We start from the raw sequence: 20,436 nt of genomic DNA, 5'->3' as shown, positions 1-20,436 counted from the left end.
CGGGGCTATCCGCAGATCAATTAGAACATCCAATTGTCGAATTTCCCGCGGCGCGTTTGCTTGCTGTTTTAAAAAAGAGATTGTATCAAAAAGGTTAGTTTGTTATCCGGCCTTAGATATGTTGATTCTCTATCGCTATCTATCTATATCAGTCATTTGGAAAAAATAAGAAAAACATAATCACATCGAAATAAGAAAATGAAAAACATTCAGAAAACATTGAAGTATTTATTTGCATTATTTATTGGTATTGCTTAAGTTTTAGGCATCATCATCATCCACTCCATCGAACTTTGTATATTTCTCTCTCTTTTAGTATATAGTTTATAGTACAGTTTACTCATAACTTTAATACATCTTTAAAAAATAATCATAAATCGTATAAACAAAACAAGTCGCAATCGAAATCAGCTAAAAGAAATCACACTCTTTAGCTTTCCGGAATGTACGAGTGTATAAAAAATACTTATCGAAATTATCAGATATACAGGGGGGAATACAAAGTATTATAGCGAAAAACGAAACGGTTTTGGCATGCAAAAACGATTGATCGCTAGCGGTTTTGGATAGATCATTCTGGTATATAAGTACAGAACACAGAGTACAGATATTTGGGATTGTCTTGGGTTCGGTCTCTACTCTACGACGTTCTACGTTTCTAGGCCTGGGCATAAGTGTATTGTAGAGTTCAGCACTCGCTAAAAATCAAGGACTCAAAGGGCTAGCTAAAAGGCGGTTCTAACTAGGCTCAAACTTGCGTCACGCACTGCGCGTATTTGTCCAGTTCGCTCCTCAAAATCTTGACGCGTTCGGCCTCGGATTTCAGGGCATTTACCAGCTCCTCGATGGTTCGCTGTTGGTTCAGCACCAGTCCCTCCAGCTTGTCCACCCGCTGCTCCAGTTGTGCCACCCTCGTGGAGCCGGCATCCTGATGGTTATTCAGCTGACTGGAGGGCTTCTCCTTCTCCTCCTGCGACTGCGAGCTGCTGGCATTGGAGCTCTTAACCAGAGGTGAAACACTTCGTTGATTTCGAATGGCCAGACTGTTTGGCCTCGTGGCCTTCGTCTCCTCATCGCTGCTGGCTGCTTGGACCTTGGCAGCCGTCAAGCTGCGGGACATGATGGCATCGTTGGTGGTGGTGCTGGAACTACTGGTGGTCACCGAACTGCTGGCCGTTGAGTTCTCCACAAACATTGAGGACGTCACCGCCGAGGATTGCACTTTCGTTGTGGTACTGCTACTACTACTGCTGATGGCCTGCTCGGCGGCAAAGAGTTTCGAGGTCCTTTCGGCCACCGAAGCTCCCCGGGGCTCCACACTGGGCGAGGTCTTCTTCCGAGTGACCTGGGAGGCCTTGAGCTCCTCCATCCAGGGCGCCTTCTTCTTCTCCCACTCGCGTGGCTTCGGTTTGGCCAGCTGTGGCTCCTCACCAGTGGAATTGTCATCGGAGGTCTTTCCTCCAGCACCGCCATCTTCACTCAGCTCACTGGCACTTCCCGCTCCTCCTCCGGATCCGGCCATTCCACTGCCATTCACGTATACGGAATTGTTATTGCTCTCGCCCAGGACATTTATGGCCGCCGAAGGAGGGCGTCTCTTGGGCGCCTTGACCCTTCCCTGCCGCATGTCCGTGAGTATCGAGGCCCGCTCCACGCGATCGAAGTCCGTATCCTCCACAGCGATGGTAGCTGCCCTCCGGATCACCACGTTGCCAGCTGCTCCGGATTCTGGCAGTTGATTAGCACCTGTGAGCATCTTACTCGCCGTAAGACCATCTGCCAAATCGTGGGACACTGCAGTGGTGAGCTTGCCCTCGGGATTCTTTTTCTTGCCGCCCAGAAGATTACCTGTGGTTAGGAGATGAAAGATTAGCATGACTCGTGGACTTGCAGGCTGCAACGCTTTTGATTGATTGGCAAAAATACTTTGGCTATTAGTAATTGGAGAAAGGCATTCTCTCCTTATCTAAGTACTTCCCGTATATGGTATCGACCATATCTTTATTTAATCGGACACAAGTTCGTTGACCAATTGGAAACGTTAATATACTTGTACACAAATGGGTACCAATAACTGGCATATAGCTACTTCCTATCGGAATTATAATATTTGTTTTTTAAGAAAGCTTTTAGCTTGTGTTTAAAGACGATAAATGAGTAATTTTGTTAGCCAAGTATTTTTATCAACCCTAGAGCGATGCATTGTCAGGCTGTACTGTACAGTACTTACCAGCCACAGGCACTCCACCCGTGGGAGTTTTCTTGAGGGGCACACTTGGCTTCTTGCTGAGCACCGGCGGCGGTGGCGACTTGACCTTCTCGTCCATCATGTTCTCCAGGGATTTGCTCACTGCCGAGGAGGTCAGTCCGGTGGATATTGTGGTGGCCGACGAGGTGGTGGTGGCACTGGAGGTGCTGCTCCGCTGCTGTCCAATGGCCACTGAGGCGCCCACACCCGGCGGTTTGGTCAGATCCAGGTTCTTGTTCTCCAGGGACTTCCTCTGGGCGGCCACATTGCCGGTGGGCAGACCCGTCTCACTCAGGATGTCGTTGAGGGAGTCACGGGAGCCGAAGCTCTCCTTGCGACCCGCCGAGGATGAGGCTGTGGTGGTGCTGCTGGTGGTGCTGTTGCTGCTGCTCCCGGTCTTCTTGATGTACACCTTCGACGTGGTGGAGGAGCTGCCTCCGCCGATCTGCTCCTTCTGCTGCTGCGTGGTCACCGAGGTGGTGCTGCTGGAGTTGGTGGAGTTCGTTGTGGTCATGTGGCTGGCGGTGCTGCTGGTCTTCCTCTGGTTTTGGGGCTGCGTGGTGGTTGGCGGCTCGTTGATCGGTGCAACTGGAAAATGGGTAAACAGAGTCAGGGATTAGACACACTGAACGCAATTAGCACCTGCGAAACGACATGCAAACATTCAACTTTATTTACCAACAGTAGAAATCAGTACAAATGCAAAGCAATCAAAGAAGCGTAATATTTATCGAATGTTTAATTGTTTTTTTTACAGTTCTATTAAATGTTTGTGTATTTATTTTTAGGACAGCTAATCGGATACAATTTAAAATTTATTTTTGACCCAAGTAAACAGACAGGGAACGTTTTGTATACACGCCAATATTTGTATTTCACATTTGAATGCTTTTTATGTAAGCTTTTACTATTTTCTTTTTGTAGATTGACCCTTTTGGTTCCTAGGACCACTATTTTTGTCACTATCGCTTGTATCTCTTAGCCGATATCCACTGCTATTCAGCAATTCGCATTCGGATGAGGTGGTCCATGACTAACCATCCCGGTTCAGAACAGCTGAGCAAGAAACAGCGCGAAACTGGTTTCGCGCCGACAACTTGTTGCCAAATGTCAATAAAACTAATGTGGAAACGCTCAGGGAAACACTCGTACAATAGAAAAATAAACGAAAACCCAACCGAAACTCAAGTTTGAAGCTTAAGCTGAATCTGTATCTGAGTCTGAGGCGTAGGAGCGGATCAAAGCGGGCTAAAATAACAAACGGCTAGCTGCAGACGACAACTGACGGGCATAAATAAACGCCAATAAATGGCTGTGATGACAAAAGCCAAATCAAACCAAAGCAAAGCAAGACAGAGGCAAGACTAAAAGCCAACGAAAAGTATTGAGTAACAAACTTAAAATGTGTAAAGGTCAGACCCAAAGAAATGGCAATAGCCAACAGGAAACGGCAATCTATAAATCAGGCAACGAACTCGAAATGCCCTTTAAAATGAATAAGTTCAATATGTTTAAAATCTATAATACATTACGATTTTATATACAGATTAGGGTAAATTAAAAACAAAATCATTCAAAATAGTATTATTTTTTCATAAAATAGAGAGGTGGTTTATTTTCAATGTTTGACGTGTCTTCGAGTCCAAAAATTACTGAGGTGCACTACCATTTAAGACGGAAATGAATATATTCACAATTCCCCAGACGAAGCCCCTAAAGATTCACTGCCGCAATCATCTCTAATTATAATCCCACTTGTTCTGGTGATGTCATATCTCAAAATCGGACTCGCAATATTGATTAGCTTTTTCTTCAATACTTAAGCTTCAAGTATGCCCAAATTTAGACACGCCCCATCAATCTTTCGATTCCCACGGACAAACCAATGTACCCGAAGTCCAAAGAGGATTTTATGGTACCCAAGCAAAGAATTGGCTTTGTCATGGTCGAATTTCTAAATAAAGGTGGTCGAAAAGAAAAGCGCTTGGCCCAACGACTTTCACTGCTTTTAATGACACAAAAAACAGAGCAAAATGAAATTTGCAATAAAAAAAAAGCAGCGCGAATTTGATATTTTTTGCATTGAGTAATTGAGCGTTAGGTGATTGTCATTATTATGATGATTGCCGTTGTGGTTTTTAATATTTATTTCTTTTTTTAGACTGGTTGGCAAAGGCTGTTCAGACACACACACGCATTCACACGCACACTGCACCACGGGCCAAACGAAAGACTTAGGCAACGAACGCGACTTAATGATGACTTTGAATCCGAGACACGCAGCAAATTATAATCATTAATTTACACCTGACTGACACACAAACCATAATTAGAAAAGCGCGCGCCCAAACAGTTTTCCCCCGTCTCAAATGGATTTGAAGAAAATTGAAGAAAACTTCTTTTGCCATGTGGCAGAGGAAAAACTATGACGAATGCAATTGCGCACACAAACTGGGTAAAAACACTATAAATAAGCAATAAAGAAAGCCGCAAGAACGGGAACTGTAGCACACGCACCACAAAAAGCCAAGAAAAATGATTATATCTTTCTGTTTCTCTATTTTTTTGCCGCGCCGACGAAAAATATTTCAATAACGTAAATGGTCAAGAAATCACAGCGTACTGACTTGGCCAGAAAGGTAAACAAAAACGCTGGCAAAGGTACGAAACAGAAATGTTGAGAGCGGAATGATATATTTATTTTTCTGTGTTCAACTCTCGGCTCTCTGGCAACTTTGTTGATAAACTAAAACAAAAGGGGCTTGGCCCCTAAAAAGGCGGGGGAATCCCAGCTAAACGCCGCTGATGAAGACCGTCATGATGATCAAAGAGACTTTCGGCTAAGAGAGCGAACTGAAAGAGCTGCCAACCGCAAAAGAGCCACGTAAAATCAAAAAACAAAAAAAGGTAGCACAAAACCAGTTACGGCCAACTGTTGTTTATTTTAATGATGTTGCTGCTGCTCAAGTGTCGAAGGTGGTTGCTGGCTGGAAAAACACAAATATAAACTGCGACGTTGACAAAAGCAAACGCCAAAGCAAAAATTAAATGCCAAGCATAAATTTCGCAAACTGAAAAACCAGCAACGTTGGAATTCCGCTGGCGACCGCAAAGTATGCTGCGAAATAATTTGTATTAATTAAGTATAATATTTCAACTTTTCGCAAACAGCAAATTGCAAAGTGTTCGAGCAATGCGGGGAAACTCTGCGATTTTCCGAGCAAACAAAGCGAGGAAAACTGCGCAAACAAAACAAACAAGTTTTCGGTCACCCATGCAAATGACAAAACAAACTCTGCGGCATTCAAAACAACAAACATGCACCGCAAATTGAAAAGAAAAAACGATCGTAAACAAAGCGCTTTGATTTGGTTGCACTGCCTCAAAAGACCGCCCCCTGCCACGCCCACCCCCCGTTGAAGACCCCTCTTCTCTACGCCTGTGGCATCGCGAGTGCCGAAGAAAGCCAAGTAAATAATCCAATGCAGCGGAAGATTAGAAAAGAAAATGTTAAGGAGACTATATCCTATCAAATATTGGTTACCCTGGACTTCTGGGATTATCATCTTCACTACTAGAATATTGAAAAACCTAATCATATTTTTCTTTAAAAAAAGTAATAATATATAATAATAATATTCTGCATTCAAATGTATAGCATACGACTAATTTTTGGATACATAGAAACGGTACAAAAATAAACTTTATACGATACAGATATACTTCCAAAAATAACTCAAATTCAAACCAAATTAAAGTGTAAGCATTTTTAACAAAAATATTTGAAATTGAGTTTTTATGATATGAAAACATTTTGGTTGAACTCCTTTAACAAACTGCACTACAGACCCCCCACCAATATACCCTCTCCCATTAAATAGAGTACACAAGCAGGCAAAACATAAATCATAGAAATTATGAGCAAAGAAGGAAGAGGGGCGTTTTAAGCCGGGCAATTTTCCATTTCATATCAAAAACGCCTCGAGGAGGCGCACCAACCAAGCACCGACAGAGAAAGGAAAATGAAAAGTGGCCGAAAAAATACGTGTAAGGAAAAACAAGAAAAGTCAAGAGCCCAGAGGAAAATCGGGGAGGAGGAAGGGGTTCACTCGGCCGCTGCCTACTGGAAAAACTCGTTTACATACAAATCGTGGTGATAAAGCTGGCCATACGCGCGCCCAAGAACTCGAAAGAGCCGCCTCGCTGCGTCCGCCGTGGAGTGCGGACTCCGTCTATAAGGACGGGTCCCGTTCCGGACCCGGATCCGGCGCCAACTCCGCCCCTGGCGCGGGTTCGTGGGCGTGGCAGCGGCGGAGCTGCTGTCGCACCAGTTTATTTCGTGTATTTTGCAGTGTTTTGTGTTCACAGTGTTTTGTAGTTTGTAGTTTGTAGTTTGCAGTTTCATTTATTAAACACCCAAAAGTCGCAGAAAATCGTAGTAGAAATAGAGAAGTTCAAGTAGAATGAAAAAGGGAGTAGAGAGGAAGAGAAAAGTGTTGTGGAAAAATTACAGAGAGAAAGACCAACGACTGGGCGTCATAATATACAAAATATGTGAGTGGATACATAAAACAAGAGATAGAGGTACAAGAAAGACGGGAGAAATGGTAAACAAAATTTCCCATAAAAAAGTCATAAAACCTGGGAATAACGAACTTGAAGATGTGGTTTAAACGAAAGATTTTCGAATGGTTTAATTGAAAAGTGCGTGGTGCGTGAAGTGCGTGTAATGGATGTGATGTATCTGAGGTGCCAGCTATTCGATTGGGAAAACTAGCCATCAAATTGATACGACTTTGCGTATCTAAGACTTTATCCCATTAGCTACTGTCATTGGATGTCAATGGTGTCTGGCATATAAGCCTATCAAAGAGGAAAGCCATCTGACAAGATGTCTGTTATAAAATACTTCTCTAAAATTCCTACAAAAAACATAAAATATCTAAATATATATCTACATCTCATTTATATTATAATATTTACACCATTGCATATAGAAAGCAGTTTCACTTATTTTAATGATCACTAGACCCGCTACTAAAATGCAAAACTAAAATGCACATGTTAATGCTTTTTAAAACCTTGAAAATCAACCATTATTCAGACAATTTATGGCGCGCCTATAAAAAGCTTTGTACACAAATCCCAAGACAAATATACGTCCATTACGCATCGGTGATAAAAGATATCTGATTCATATTCGCCAGCGGCAATTAAGTCATCTACAAATTTTTCACGGACTATGAAAAACCAACGATCCACAAGATATGCAGCGGGTTGATAAATCGGGGGGTGGGAGTGGCTAATGTCTTTTCTTTTTATTAATTCAATTACCAAACAAACGTTTATTGACTTTGATACTCGAGCGCTACGTCACGACGGCAATTTCGAAGTCTAACGACTTGAGTTTTACAGCCGATGCGTTTGGAAAATTGCCTCCAATTAAGTGGGGGGAAAATGCATTGATGGGTGGTGGTGGAGACTTTTGATGACAACAAACTTGACAGACCGAAATCAAAAATGCGATATGCGATATGACTGAGAGGGAAATCCAATCCAGCCGGGTGAAAACTCACCTTTCGAGGGAGCCAGCATCTTGACAAAGTTGTCGGGGAAAACGCCCACTTTTCCGCGGATTTCTCCTTTCCACCAGCCTTTGTCGGGCAGCTCCGTGGTGATCACTGTGATTATGTCGTCCACCTTGAGCTCCAGCTCGTCGTCGTTTTGCGGGGCGTAGGGGAACTCCACCCGGCAGAATTCCCGCTGGGGCTTGGGTGGCAACATGGGTACTGCTGCCGCTGATCCCGATCCCGATCCCGAAACTATGGCCGCTGTTTCCGCCGGAGCAGAGGTTCCTGCTGCAATCACCCTGCTCTTGGTCGCCTGCTTTGCTGTGGCGGTGGTGCCAGTCGACACCCCTCCCGTTGACACTGTGGATGTGGCTGCCACATTGGCCACATTTGCCGCCTTGGACGTCAGCGACGATGTGGTCACGGTGGCGCCAATTGTCGGTGGCCGTTTGGAGGCCAAAACGGGAGACGGCTCGATATGTTGCACAAAGTTCGATGGGAAGACGCCGACTTTGCTGCGCAGACGACCGCGCCACCAGCCTTCCTCGACCTAAATGAGAAAACAGAGTGGAACAGCAATGAGTGAAATGAACAGACAGAAACCGAGTGTGCTGCACTGCGAGAAATCAAAGAAAGTTCTTGGGAATTTGAGTAAATTAATCACTTGATATTACTGAATAAATTTAAATTTTTTGTGGATTCATTTATTTTAAACATTTGATTGAACAAAATTGAATATGTTTAAAAATAAACCTAGTAATTCGTATTTCCATTTTCTTAAAAAATGTATGTAAACCCGAATGATTACAATTATTTTTGCCTCTGTAATTACAATTTGCCTCTCTATTACATATTTTTCATATCATACTTTGTATTTATTGTACATTGTACATTAATATTTCCTCAGTTTGGTTATGAATTTTCAAATTTTTTGTTATTCATACTCTATAAATACTAAAGAATATTTTTTGATATCAAAGAGGCTTTGAAAAACAACGAAATAAAATGATATTAAGCAATAGAGATAACATTTTAGAGGTCTTTATTCGGGGTCGAAATAATATCTTTTCTTAGAAATTTCAAAACATTCTAAAACTGATATAATTTCAAATTTGTAAATATATATAAGAAATAGATTTCCTCTTCCTCTTCCAAACCAAAATTCAATAACCACGTTCCTCTCTTTGTCGCAGTGCAGAACGAATTTCAATTTCTATTGGCCCAATAGGTTAAATGGGGGTAGCAAGACCCCCATCATCCCCCCGTGACCCTGCGTATACGCACCTCCCCTAGGAATTCAATGACATCACCCACGGCGAGCGTCAGTTCGTCGTCGTTGACTTGTGTGTAACTGTAGATGACTTTGCAGCGGCGATTCGATGTCGCGGATTTGTCCCTGAATTTTGGAGGGATGGAATGTAAACTTAAATGACGCAATTTTTAAAAGTCGGCAAAAGGGACGAACCTCAGTTGCACAGCTGTTGGCTCGTCGATGTGGTCCCCACTGCCAGAGGTTCCGTTGCCATTGCTGCTGATTCCGGACTCCAGAACACGGACAAAGTTGTCCGGAAACATTCCCGTGACGCCGGAGGACTTCAGGGTGCCCTGCCACCAGCCGCCGGGCATCTGCTTGATCCGATGGATGATGGCACCTTTCTGGAGATCCAGCTCGTCCGGCTCCTTGGCCGCATATTCGTATTCGACTATTGCACAGACTGGAATTAAAAGGGATGGATATTTGTTATTATTATTATAGATCACTTAAAAATTAAAAGGAAGTTTAGCTGCGGAATTCTTAAAACATGGTAGGTCCTCCAGCAAATGATATAATTTTCTGTTCTGAATTATAACATACTTTAAATAACTCCCAAAAGTACTTAAAGATTTATAACGACTAAAAACTTCACAAATCATCACCTATCACCTCAAGTTCTCAATTTTCAATATGACATATTAATAATATATGCAGAATATAGCTAATATGGTTGAGTAATTTTAAAGTGCTATTAGGAGGCAACATGAGTTACCCAATTATGGCACAAAAACATGACATGTTTGTGCAAATGTTTACAATGGCATCGGGTTGCGCAACGTTTAACCTACTCTAATACCCATCCATATACACACAAATATATATCGAGCCCCTTCTGAAACGTGACATTTGTCTTTTGCTTTTCCCGCTTTTGGTTTGCCGAAGCCGCTGAAAAAGTAAAAGTTACATGACACTCCGTCTACGGAACGGGAATAACAATTTCTGTCGTGGGCGATAACAAATCACGGATCGTGTTTGGGACTCCATCTCCATCTCCACATCCACATCCCCATCCACCCATTAATCAAACAATCTGTCGTATATGGGTCACTGAGTACTAGGCACTCCGTCATAACTGATTATTCCCGGGCCACAATTTCCAATCTCAGCTTGAATGGAGTCATCCAATCAAGTGGCACTCTCTGATTATCAGAAGACGCAATAAAATTCATGAGTAATCTTACTACCAGAGAAAACATTAGAAAAATATGTATATATATATAATGAAATAAGCTAGTAAGCTATTAAACTATTCAAAGTTTTACATACATCCATTATCCATTGTCTATGTTCAACATCTCACTAAAATCTTCAAGCCTCATCGAGCATAGACCAGCCTCTTCTTTTCACCAGCATTTTAATGGAAAACCATTAAATTTAAGCATAAACTTTCAATTTCCATAAAACTAGTCTTCAGAGGCTTCCCATAAACACATTTCTTAATCATCAGCATCTGGTTTAGCATCCCAAACAGAATACAATTTGTCATGACGCATGTTAAAAACAATGAGACCATGACTGACTGACATTTTATTAGAAACCAGCATTATAAACTATATTTTCCCCGAGTCGCACAAGGCGACAGCTTGAAAATGTAAATTAAAATTTTAAATAGCCGCCACGTTGAACTTATTTGGCTTTGGAGGTTGCTGCCCCCGCACGATTGACTCAGTTTTTTATTTATTTCTTGTCTTTTCGAGTGTTTGGATGCCGTGTTTAATTTTTGAAGGCTTGTACATATGAGTGATGGGAATACCCTCACGGAAAGCGCAGTTTATTAAAAGAAAAGAGCATTAAAGCCTCTTCAGGGAACTGAAACGCATTCGAACCACTTATTGGCTTAGGAAAAGAAAGAAAAACGAAAACGAAGAGGGCCGCAAATAAACAAACAACATAGTAATAAATTCCTAGGATACGTGATGTCGTTTATATCGACACTTCTTATATGGGTCAGTTTGTAGAGGGGAATTCTCTACCTAATACCAATCCGTCAGAACTTGATGGGTAATGTGTGAAGGAAAACTGAAAATTGTCATTGGTTAGCCAACGATTAATGGGTGTAAAAGCAGCCATTGAAGTTGATCGCTTGATGGCATTAAAGCGTCTCGAAGTGCTTTCCATTTTCCGCTCGTTTCGATTTAGCTCTTAACATTTCTTTTAATGACAGGGGTATTTGAGGTGTTTGGGGGGTTTTGGGGGTTTTGAGGGGAGATGAGGCCACCAGCGGTGAAGTGCCTGCCAATCGAAAACCAAAGCAGTTTCGTCAAGAGCGAATAGTTATAATTTCACTCCAGTTAAAGTCGCAATCGCAGTAGTTTCAGTTCCAGTCCCCGAAGAGACCGTCGTCTGCGATCGAGATTGAGATCCGGCGATGAAGTGGCAAAAGTGCTGCAGCAAAAGCTAACACAACGCACTGCAATAACAACCAATGGACAGACAGACGGACGGAACCATCAAAGTCTTTAAAGAAAAGCTTGAACAACAAAAGACAGCTGGGGATGGCACTTAGATCGTGAGCTCTGATGCAATACCATCGATTATAGTAATTTAAATGTGATTAATCCGATAGATTCTAACTCTTAACTCAAGCTTTAAAATTATTTAAGAGTGAAAGTAAAAGAAATATTTTAAAACTTTCAGTGTAGTCTCCGAATCAGGACAAATGGGGTTTAAAGATTTAAAAACGCAAAGATTAATGAAATATATTTCTAAAAATTTTTATAAAATTGATAGATCAAGTGATGAGGATTTTCATCTTAATTTTTCTTTAAAAATAATAATTCTTTTCATTAATAATTATTTTATTAACAATAAATATTCGTGTCACGCTTGCATCTTTACCAAGTGCCAATTTGTATCTAGGCCAACGGCAGCCGACTGGCCCGTTCCTATCTGAGTATCTTTGTATCCGAGTATCTTTGTATCCGAATGGCCAAGTATCTGAGTTCGTGAGTGCCTTAGCCACACTGTTTAACCTACGCGACTGTAAAGGCAAACAAAGCGACAGCGAAATGAACCTTTAATGTGGTTTTTGTTTTTCAAACTTTTTCATCTTCCTCTCTGGCGATTCGCCGCCGCTTTCCTCTTTGTTTTTCGCTCATGCTGGGTACGCTTGAATAACAATAATAACCGACCGCAAAGCGCGCTGAATGAGTGGAAAGAATGGAGGAGAGTGTTGAAAGAGGGCCTAGAATGGGCGGTATGCAGCTGAGAAATGAGCCGCGTCTGGAAAAGCTACACGGGAAAAAATTCCCCAATATTTACTGACAAAAAATCAAAATCAAATCAAAATCAAAAAATCAAAAATCAAAAATCAAAAAAATCAAATCAAAATCAATCAATCAAAATAAATCAGATAGTGGATTTAAGTTGTGTCCTTTGAAAACCTCTCTACTTTTAGGGCCAATAGTGTTGAGTTATGTGTTAAAACTTGTGATTTCTCAAAGATCCCACCCAAATGCGGCGAGCATATGCCGGCAGATTAGTGTGTCTAAATCTTGGTTCATGTCCTTTCAATTAATCATAGCCCATATAGTACATATTTCCATTTTGATATTACTCTTTGTAGTCTTTTTTACCAAACAAGAAACTACCCAATCGATCACAATTTTTTCCTGTGTACAGAAAATGGTGAAAATCAGGCGCCAAATGGTGGAAAGCGAGGAACCGCGCAGCAGAGTCGTGTGAAAAGCCTGATGAAAGAGCCGAGAGCCGAATGGGAAAACCAAATGTGTAAATGTGTCAAAAGCGGAGAAAATCGCATGACAGACGCAGCCGCCAACTGCCGCCGCCAGAGGGCGTGTTGGTCGTCATGGACTTGTGGGTGTTCGGGTGTTTTTCCGTTTAATATTTTGCCTTGTAATATTCTCGTAAATGCGATCACTGCGATATCGGGTTTGTTGTGAAGTCAGCTTCCCCCAATGTCAAACAGCACATCATGTCCGCCATAAAGATATGCAAATCGGTTACTATATAGTTAAAAATATGGCGCGAAAACAGGTTAAGGTGTGAGCTGTTTATGAGGAGGGAAAATCAGATTTAAACATACCCAACAGAAAACTTACTCTAAAAACACACTTTAGCACCTCTTCATAAAGAGTATTATAAATTAAACATACTTCATCAACAATCTGGTATACCCCTACAATCTTCATTATAATAAAAAACAACATTGTTGCTTCTCCCCTCTCATCTGCATTCTCCCCCATATATATAAAGTTCAACTGATGCATCCCAAAGATTACCGAAACGGGTAAGCTCTGCATAAAACATGTTAAATATAACCTGTAACCGGTTCAGCTGAGCAGCTGCCTTTATTTGCTGGTGGCCAAGGGTGCGGCAAAAGTCCCAAAGTTCCGTTCAAAACAAACACCTCCAACAAACACCACCCCCTCCCCCTCAAGCTGACACCACCCCCGACCCTCCCCCTTTGAGGTGAGCAAACAAGAACATGCTAATTGGTTTAACTATCGGTTTTGGTGCCTTTGAATTTCGGTTTTGCTTGGTTTGGCCTCTAGAACAGATAAAGAAATATTTAGGAAAACTTTAACATTTAAATGACTGTCTTTTTTTATTAAAAACAATAGTTAAGCCACATAAAAATAATATTCTTCATACAAACAAAAAGTTAAATAAAGGAAAACAAATTAATACAATAAATCAATACAATTCTGATATGATAACCCTATTGACCGTTGAGTATTATACATATAATTTTTGGGACCTTTTAACCCATTTTTCTCACTGTTTGTGTTCAAAAGGTGCGATGTTGGCGGTGGGGGAGATGCCGTGAACCGTAAACGGTAAATTGCCTTTGCGTGAGTTCGACTTTTAAATATGCAAGTCCCCGAGGTTTTCAGAGGCTTTCGAGGGGGGAAAGGCCAAAGAAGGGGTTATCCACATGCATAAGTGAGTACTGCGTCGGTTCAGTTAGTGAGTTCAGTGCAGATACAGTGAGTTAATGGAGCTGACCTGTCTGACTGCCTGTTTTCTTTGGGGGAGGGATTCCAACTGGAAACTGGCATGACCTGGTTAAAACTTTTATTTGTTCTATTTGGGCCGACAAGGAGAGTTTAAGTGCTATAAGACAGACACAGAAGCGCTGGATATTGATTGGGAAGTATTTCTTTTGGAACTTAATCAGCTCTACGAATATAGCTGAAGAATAAGAAAAAACTAATATTATTACAGTTCACTCAGTTCAATCATTTTCAGTTGTTCATTCTTGGCTGTTACTTTGCGTAAAAATATATTTTAAATAAATCATGTTCAAGAAATAACATTTGTGAAGTCAATCCTTTCAGCCCAGAGCTTGCTCTGTAAATAAAATTCTTAGAATCGTGAACTCGTGCATGACTGAATATAAATAATCACCTTTCTGAGCAGCTGCTGCCAGTGTGAAAAGGTCTAAGGCGATTTACCAACCCTCATTATAATTATTTTGTATGCAGGTCAGCTCTAAGTTCCAAAATCAATTCCAGAGCACACGAGAAAACGGCAAAAATGTCAGGCCCCAGGAGTCAAAAAGTCAATTTTTTACCCCTCTTAGTCGTCCTCAAAAACGAAAGCACACAAATACATCCTTGATGAACCCAGCCCACACAGGTGACCTTGACTTATGAGCTTTTGCTGGCCCCTGAAATACAGAAATAAAGGCAATTGCTCAAGTTCAAGGCCGCACATTGCGTGTGAAAACAGAGGCACTAAACTAATTCGTTTGTCGTTAAATGAGCTGCATTTCAATTGGTTTTAATTGGGGGAACCACACAATTATGAGGCCCACATGCACTAAACAGTCCATCAATTGACATTTTATGAATCACTGCCATTAAGATAGGGACTAAACTCTACTAATAAGTCAGGGGGACGACCCTTATCGATGGAGTGGATAACTGCAGAGCGATAAACAAAGAGAGTCATTTACATTCAAGTTCGATTAAGTCATGGCCGAAGGTGTCGTCATTGACACGCGTGACCATTTGAAAACACTGGAAAATTATCAATACAACGTCAAAAAAAAGTATGGGAAAACCCACTAAAGATAATAATTAGATTAATAATTGTGTGAAGGGGTTTAACAGAAACGGTTAGTACTAAAAATTCCTTAATAATTTTGAAAAAAAAAAGGTGAATTAAAAATAAATCAATACATTTCTAGCTTTAGAATTGATTTAAAAGGGTTTTCAAGTGTAAGCCCCCTTATAGGAGAAATTACTTCACCCTTGACCATCACTTGAATGCATTTCCATTTCAATTGAATGCGGCAGAGCTGCTGGCCGATGGCAAACGAAGCATGGAAAAGCTGGCCAAACGCAGGTTTCAATTGAAAAGCCATGCCCCACCCCCTTTGCCCAGTTTTTCCCCTCCGCCCATGTGATTTGTGTGGCAATATGTTGCGGCGATCGCTGCTCAATTCCATAGAGTTTACGATGGAAAGTGTTGGGGAGCAGTCATCCCATTCATCCATCCATCAGCAATTGCAGCTGATGAGTTGTGCATTAGCCAAATGAAATGGGGAAAATAAAATAAAATGTGCAGCTGGAGGTCAAGAGAGGCCAGCTGATTAAAGGGGATTTTCCTAAGAGTCAAACTTGTGAGATATGGTTACTTAAAGTCTGAAAGTAAAAAATATACTTCAGGGCTTCTTATCAACTATTTTCGTCTTTGAAATGTATGAAAATAAACGGAATTTAAATTTCATTTAATAAAATATAAAAACTCAAAATGTTTAAAATAAAATTCCCATATTTTTTCAAGTTGTTAAATTTGTATTTCCTATTACAAAATATTTCTTTGTCTTTTTTAATATTTAAACAATTAATATTCCCTCACAGATTTAAAACAATGAAGCACTTTGATGGTTTATTATTTCAATTAATAACAAAGTAAACAGAAGTAAACAAAGAAGAGGCCTTATTATACTTAGGAATCCACTGCACTTAATCCTAGCAGAGAGGCCTTGGAGTTCATTTGGGTCTTATCAGTTCATTGATATGGAATGCCATATAGTTACTCGATGAGGGACCCGCATATTTCCCCTGCAAACATAAAGATAAACGAAAAGAGGCGCAGGGCAATTCGAGTTGATTTCTAGATCGGAGAACAAACATTAAATAAACTTGGCATACTTTTTTTTATAGAATCCCTTTTCAGGGACGGAAGCATACGTATATATCGCAATATGAGAGAACTCATATCTCTAATTTTCTATTTAGTTCTCCTCCCCTTTTTTTGATAACCCGGGCACAAAAGTCTGAGGAATCGCGATAAGATAGGCGGGCAGGCGAAAAAAGCCAGCTAAAATACAATTTTGCCACTCGATTTCGAGTCTGAGTCACCAGAAAGTCACAACTGTTGAATGCACTCGACCAGCAAAAAATTAAAAAACAAAATAAGCCGCGAAAAGTAAATTATTTGCATATCAATAAAGCGGTTCTGTTCGCTTCGCCTGCGACGAAATGCAAACGAAAAATAATTGAAAACAAAATTGAATGTTCTTTGCCATTTTTGTTTTTTACATTGTACATTCACGCTCTTGCCGGGGCATATCCGGCGATTATACTTCCCAGTATTAAATATTTGCATTACACAGGAAAGTGAACTTTATCAGGAAACTGGAAAGTCCCTTTTAATATCAGGGAAGTGGGAAAAAGCATTTAATTTCGGTAAAAAGTCTGATAATTTCGGTATTAATATTAAAACTAAATTAAATAAATAAATAACAACTATCGAACTTCAAATTGTACATTAAAATCACCTTTTGTGAATGAGTCACTCCTTTCATGCATAGAGTATTCCCCCATCGCCGAACTTGTGCCCTTAATTCGTGATTGTCGTGAGCAATTCTGCGAACTCATAGTGACTCAAAACGCGATCCGTCAGGTCTTTCAAAATGAAGAAATATGAGGAAGTTATAGGCAGAGAAAGAGTTTTATAAGAAGTGGCTAATGGTAATGGGCCAGCTGAGGGCGTGGTCCCCGGGTTCTTCATTAACCCATTCCGCGGCCCACGCAAAAGTCAGTTCCAGACCAAATCCAGGCGTGGCGAGAGCAATTTATTAAATTGTCAGGAAAGCTTTGGCATAAGGAGTGTTTGGGCCCCTCAGATATGGATATGATAAGATAAAAACCGAGCAAAATTTGTGGCAAATGGGAAATCTGATAAAATGTTTTCATTTGGCGATTCATTTGTGTTGACCATTGATTGCCATTGTTGCCTGTTTTTTGTGTTTTGTGTTGGCGTTACATAAACGCCAGTCGGAATCACTTAAGCAAGCGGAAGAAAGCAGCTTTGTTTGGGATGCAAATGTAGTAAACGTAGGTATATATAGAGAGCTGGCCTCTTCCATTGTCTGTCCAAGTCCCATGGAAATTGTTCATCAAAAGAAATCATCAGTAAAAACTGCTGCGGGTGCGGTGCATATTTTTTAAGGAGGGGTCTTTCAATCAGCTTCCATTATCAGCCGGCAACATCGGGGAAAAGCAGAAACACAAAGGCGGAGGCTCCACAATCTTGGGACGTGGGTCCTCTTCATAAAGAAGCCGTAACAAGGTTGAACTGCACATTAAGATTTATTAATATTGTCCGGCATAGAGCCCCTCCTCAGTAGTTCCTATCGATCCCGGATTATCTCTTTGTAGAACTCTGAACAGTAGCCAAAGGGTCAGAAAAGGGTAAGCTTTTGAACTGATTGTGGGGAAAAACCTATATATTTACAGAGAAAACAAAAGCTAAACTTGGAAAATGCAAAAAGGAAAGTAAAAAGTAAGCTGGTTTTCTATATTTAGTCTTTGTTTTGCCACCACATTCAAGGTTATGTAAATAAATTGCTCTTCACAAGTTCCCTCTAATTGGAATTGTTAATAGATGGTATTAAATAATCAGCAGGGAGGGTTTTTGCGTCATCTTGGTCGGAAATTTAGAACAAAATAATCTAGTTATAAGGAAAATATTTTAAGAACTCATTATTTCATTAAACAGAGTTAAAACTCCCTTTTCGCTGTAACAAAAGAGATGGGTTTGTTTCATAATCAAAAACACTTAATTAGCTTTCATTCAGAGGGGCTTACAAAAGAGTTAATTAAAATGTTAGGAACCGCAATATTTTCATCGGATTTCGCCCTGAATCACAGGTTTTTATATTTAGCTGACCAGAAAGAGAGATTTTCCACTAATTTGCATCGCAGAACATTTGTTCTCCAGTTCCCATTGTGAACCTGAAAAGTTTTCAGGGGGTTAAGTGCGGGCAGCGAAAATAAAATTGATGGCAACATGAAATCATCAAAACGCAGAAATTCTCATTTAAAAGACCTTTTCTTCGGCCAGCCTCTAAAACCGGTTTCCATATTGTTTTTTTCCTTTTTTGTTTTAACCTTTACTATATTTGTTTGTTAACCAACTTTTGGTTTATTGCTGTAAAATCGTGGTCGTAAAAGGTGTGAAAAACAACCGGGCTTTAACAGAACCGTTAGTCAGCCAGGGGATTTGATTTAAATTCGAGTCAAAAAGAAAAACAAAGGAAAAACCAGTGTCCTTGGGTTAAGATGACACACCCACCCCGAAAAGCAACAATAACAAGAAGAGTTTTTCGGGCGCACAAAATGCGAATATGGGGAACAAAAGGCAGACGGCAAAAATAGGCGGACCCACCCCGAAAAACTAGGAAAATACAAGAACAAAACGGGAAAGGAATTGGAGTTTTCGGGTAGTTGAATCTCAGATGCCCTTTAAGATTTTAGTAAAATCGTGTTTACAGAGGTATAACTTGGGAAAACTTTTTGATATGAGAACATCATTTGGTATGATATAAGTTTTCCATAAAAATCTTAGTTCTTAGTTTTACACTCTTAAAAACCTTCTGCTGTCTTAGAAAAAATAATATATTTTAAAATTGTATATTTTTTTTTAGTTTTAATTATATTATTTCAGTAAAAGTGGTTATTGAAATAAATTTTTTATCCACATCTATAGATCTAATAAATTAAAGTTTTCTGTACTGTAGTACCAGACTTTTTAGGGTATAAATACTGAAGGAGTGTAGAATTCACTGATAGTTACTTTACCATATCTATAGGTCCATTAAAAAAGTTATCCATGTTGTAATACCCTTTTTTTTAATGATACTAAAACTGAGGGAGTCTAAAAATTACTGATACTTATAACGATACTTTATCATCTCTACAGGTCTACTAAAAAAGTTATCCCCGTCGTATTAAACTGCTTTCTAAGGGCATTAAAGCTGCAGGAGTGTAGAACTTACTGTTGTTTTCCATGTTGACTGATTTCTGGTGGCCAGCGTTTTCAGCAGGTTCAATGCACGGCTGTATCTCTTTTTGTATCTTAAATACGAGTTTATGAATCACGCGCGTTAACCGCGAAACGGAAGGTAGGAATTACCTAGAATTTTTATATACACAAGTATTTCACCGACGTGTTTTTTTATTTATTTTGACCCTGTTCGTTAAATTTCAACAAAGAGCGAGGGGGAGAGAGACGGGGCGAGCGAGAAAGAAAGAGAGGGAGAGAGCGCATTTAATTTCGCGTCACGTAGAAAATGCCGCACCGAATTTTCTTCTTTTTATTTGTTGCAGCTCTCTTGTTTGTCCCTCCTTCGTTGCACTTTTCGCTTCTTATCTTCGTTTGCTTCCTTTCGGTTTCCTATTTCTCATTTGTTGGCACGCACTTGCATTTCGCTTCTCCTTCCCACTCTCATTCGTATGCACTTTTATTTACTTTGCTTACTTTGCTTTTGATTTCCGCCACTTTGTAACGAATTTTTATTCGAACGCCGAAACACTTTTTGGGCTGCTTGATTAAATGCGCTTTTGGCCACTGAATTGGTAGCAAATTTGTTTTTAGCGGAGCGAAAAACGCGACACGCCGACGAACACCCACAACAACCGTTCACCGCCACTCCGAAAAAACAACAAAAACAAAACTTGAGGCGATTCCGTGTTTCGATGTTTGGCGGCTGCTCTCTCGCTCACGGTCTCTCTCACGGCTGCTTACGTTGCTTACGTTTGCTTACGTTCAAACACAAAAATACTGAAAAAACGATTTCGTGGGATTTGGTATTTTCTGGAAGTGCAATTCAAGCAAAACAACGACCGTTGAGGCTGGAAGTGCGGAAATACAAATACAAACTAAGCGAAAGTCGAATGTGTGATTTCCGAGGCTCTTTAAGCTCAGTAGACCAGTTTTGTTGAATATTAAAATGCCTCTCTCAAACATTACGTCTCACGTAAGCACCGCAACGTCGGTGTGACCGTTGGCGGTTTTAGGGGAAATAACGCGTTGCGCCGGGATAG

The 20,436-nt window shown here is 40.5% G+C and overlaps 1 protein-coding gene across 2 annotated transcripts; it reads right to left on the bottom strand.

Moving 5' to 3' along the window:
- Nucleotides 1–208: 208 nt before the first annotated feature.
- cindr (CIN85 and CD2AP related) lies at nucleotides 209–20,061 on the bottom strand. Of its 2 annotated transcripts, XM_036819446.3 has the most exons (6): nucleotides 19,389–20,061; nucleotides 9,284–9,533; nucleotides 9,103–9,214; nucleotides 7,825–8,368; nucleotides 2,231–2,836; nucleotides 209–1,848 (listed from the first exon to the last, which is right to left on the bottom strand). In XM_036819446.3, exons 1-6 carry the CDS (start codon nucleotides 19,399–19,401, stop codon nucleotides 749–751), a joined length of 2,625 nt encoding a protein of 874 aa, XP_036675341.3. In that variant the 5' UTR covers nucleotides 19,402–20,061; the 3' UTR covers nucleotides 209–748. The 2 variants fall into 2 exon arrangements, with proteins under 2 accessions (XP_036675341.3, XP_036675342.3); XM_036819447.3 differs by lacking the exons at nucleotides 7,825–8,368; nucleotides 9,103–9,214; nucleotides 9,284–9,533; nucleotides 19,389–20,061 and adding an exon at nucleotides 4,766–4,900.
- Between the last annotated feature and the right edge of the window lie 375 nt (nucleotides 20,062–20,436).

This window comes from Drosophila suzukii, chromosome 3, assembly GCF_043229965.1.
Source record: "Drosophila suzukii chromosome 3, CBGP_Dsuzu_IsoJpt1.0, whole genome shotgun sequence".
In the NCBI taxonomy this organism is placed as follows: domain Eukaryota; kingdom Metazoa; phylum Arthropoda; class Insecta; order Diptera; family Drosophilidae; genus Drosophila; species Drosophila suzukii.
Note: the sequence above shows the minus strand (reverse complement) of the source record. Positions and strands in the feature narration are given on the sequence as shown.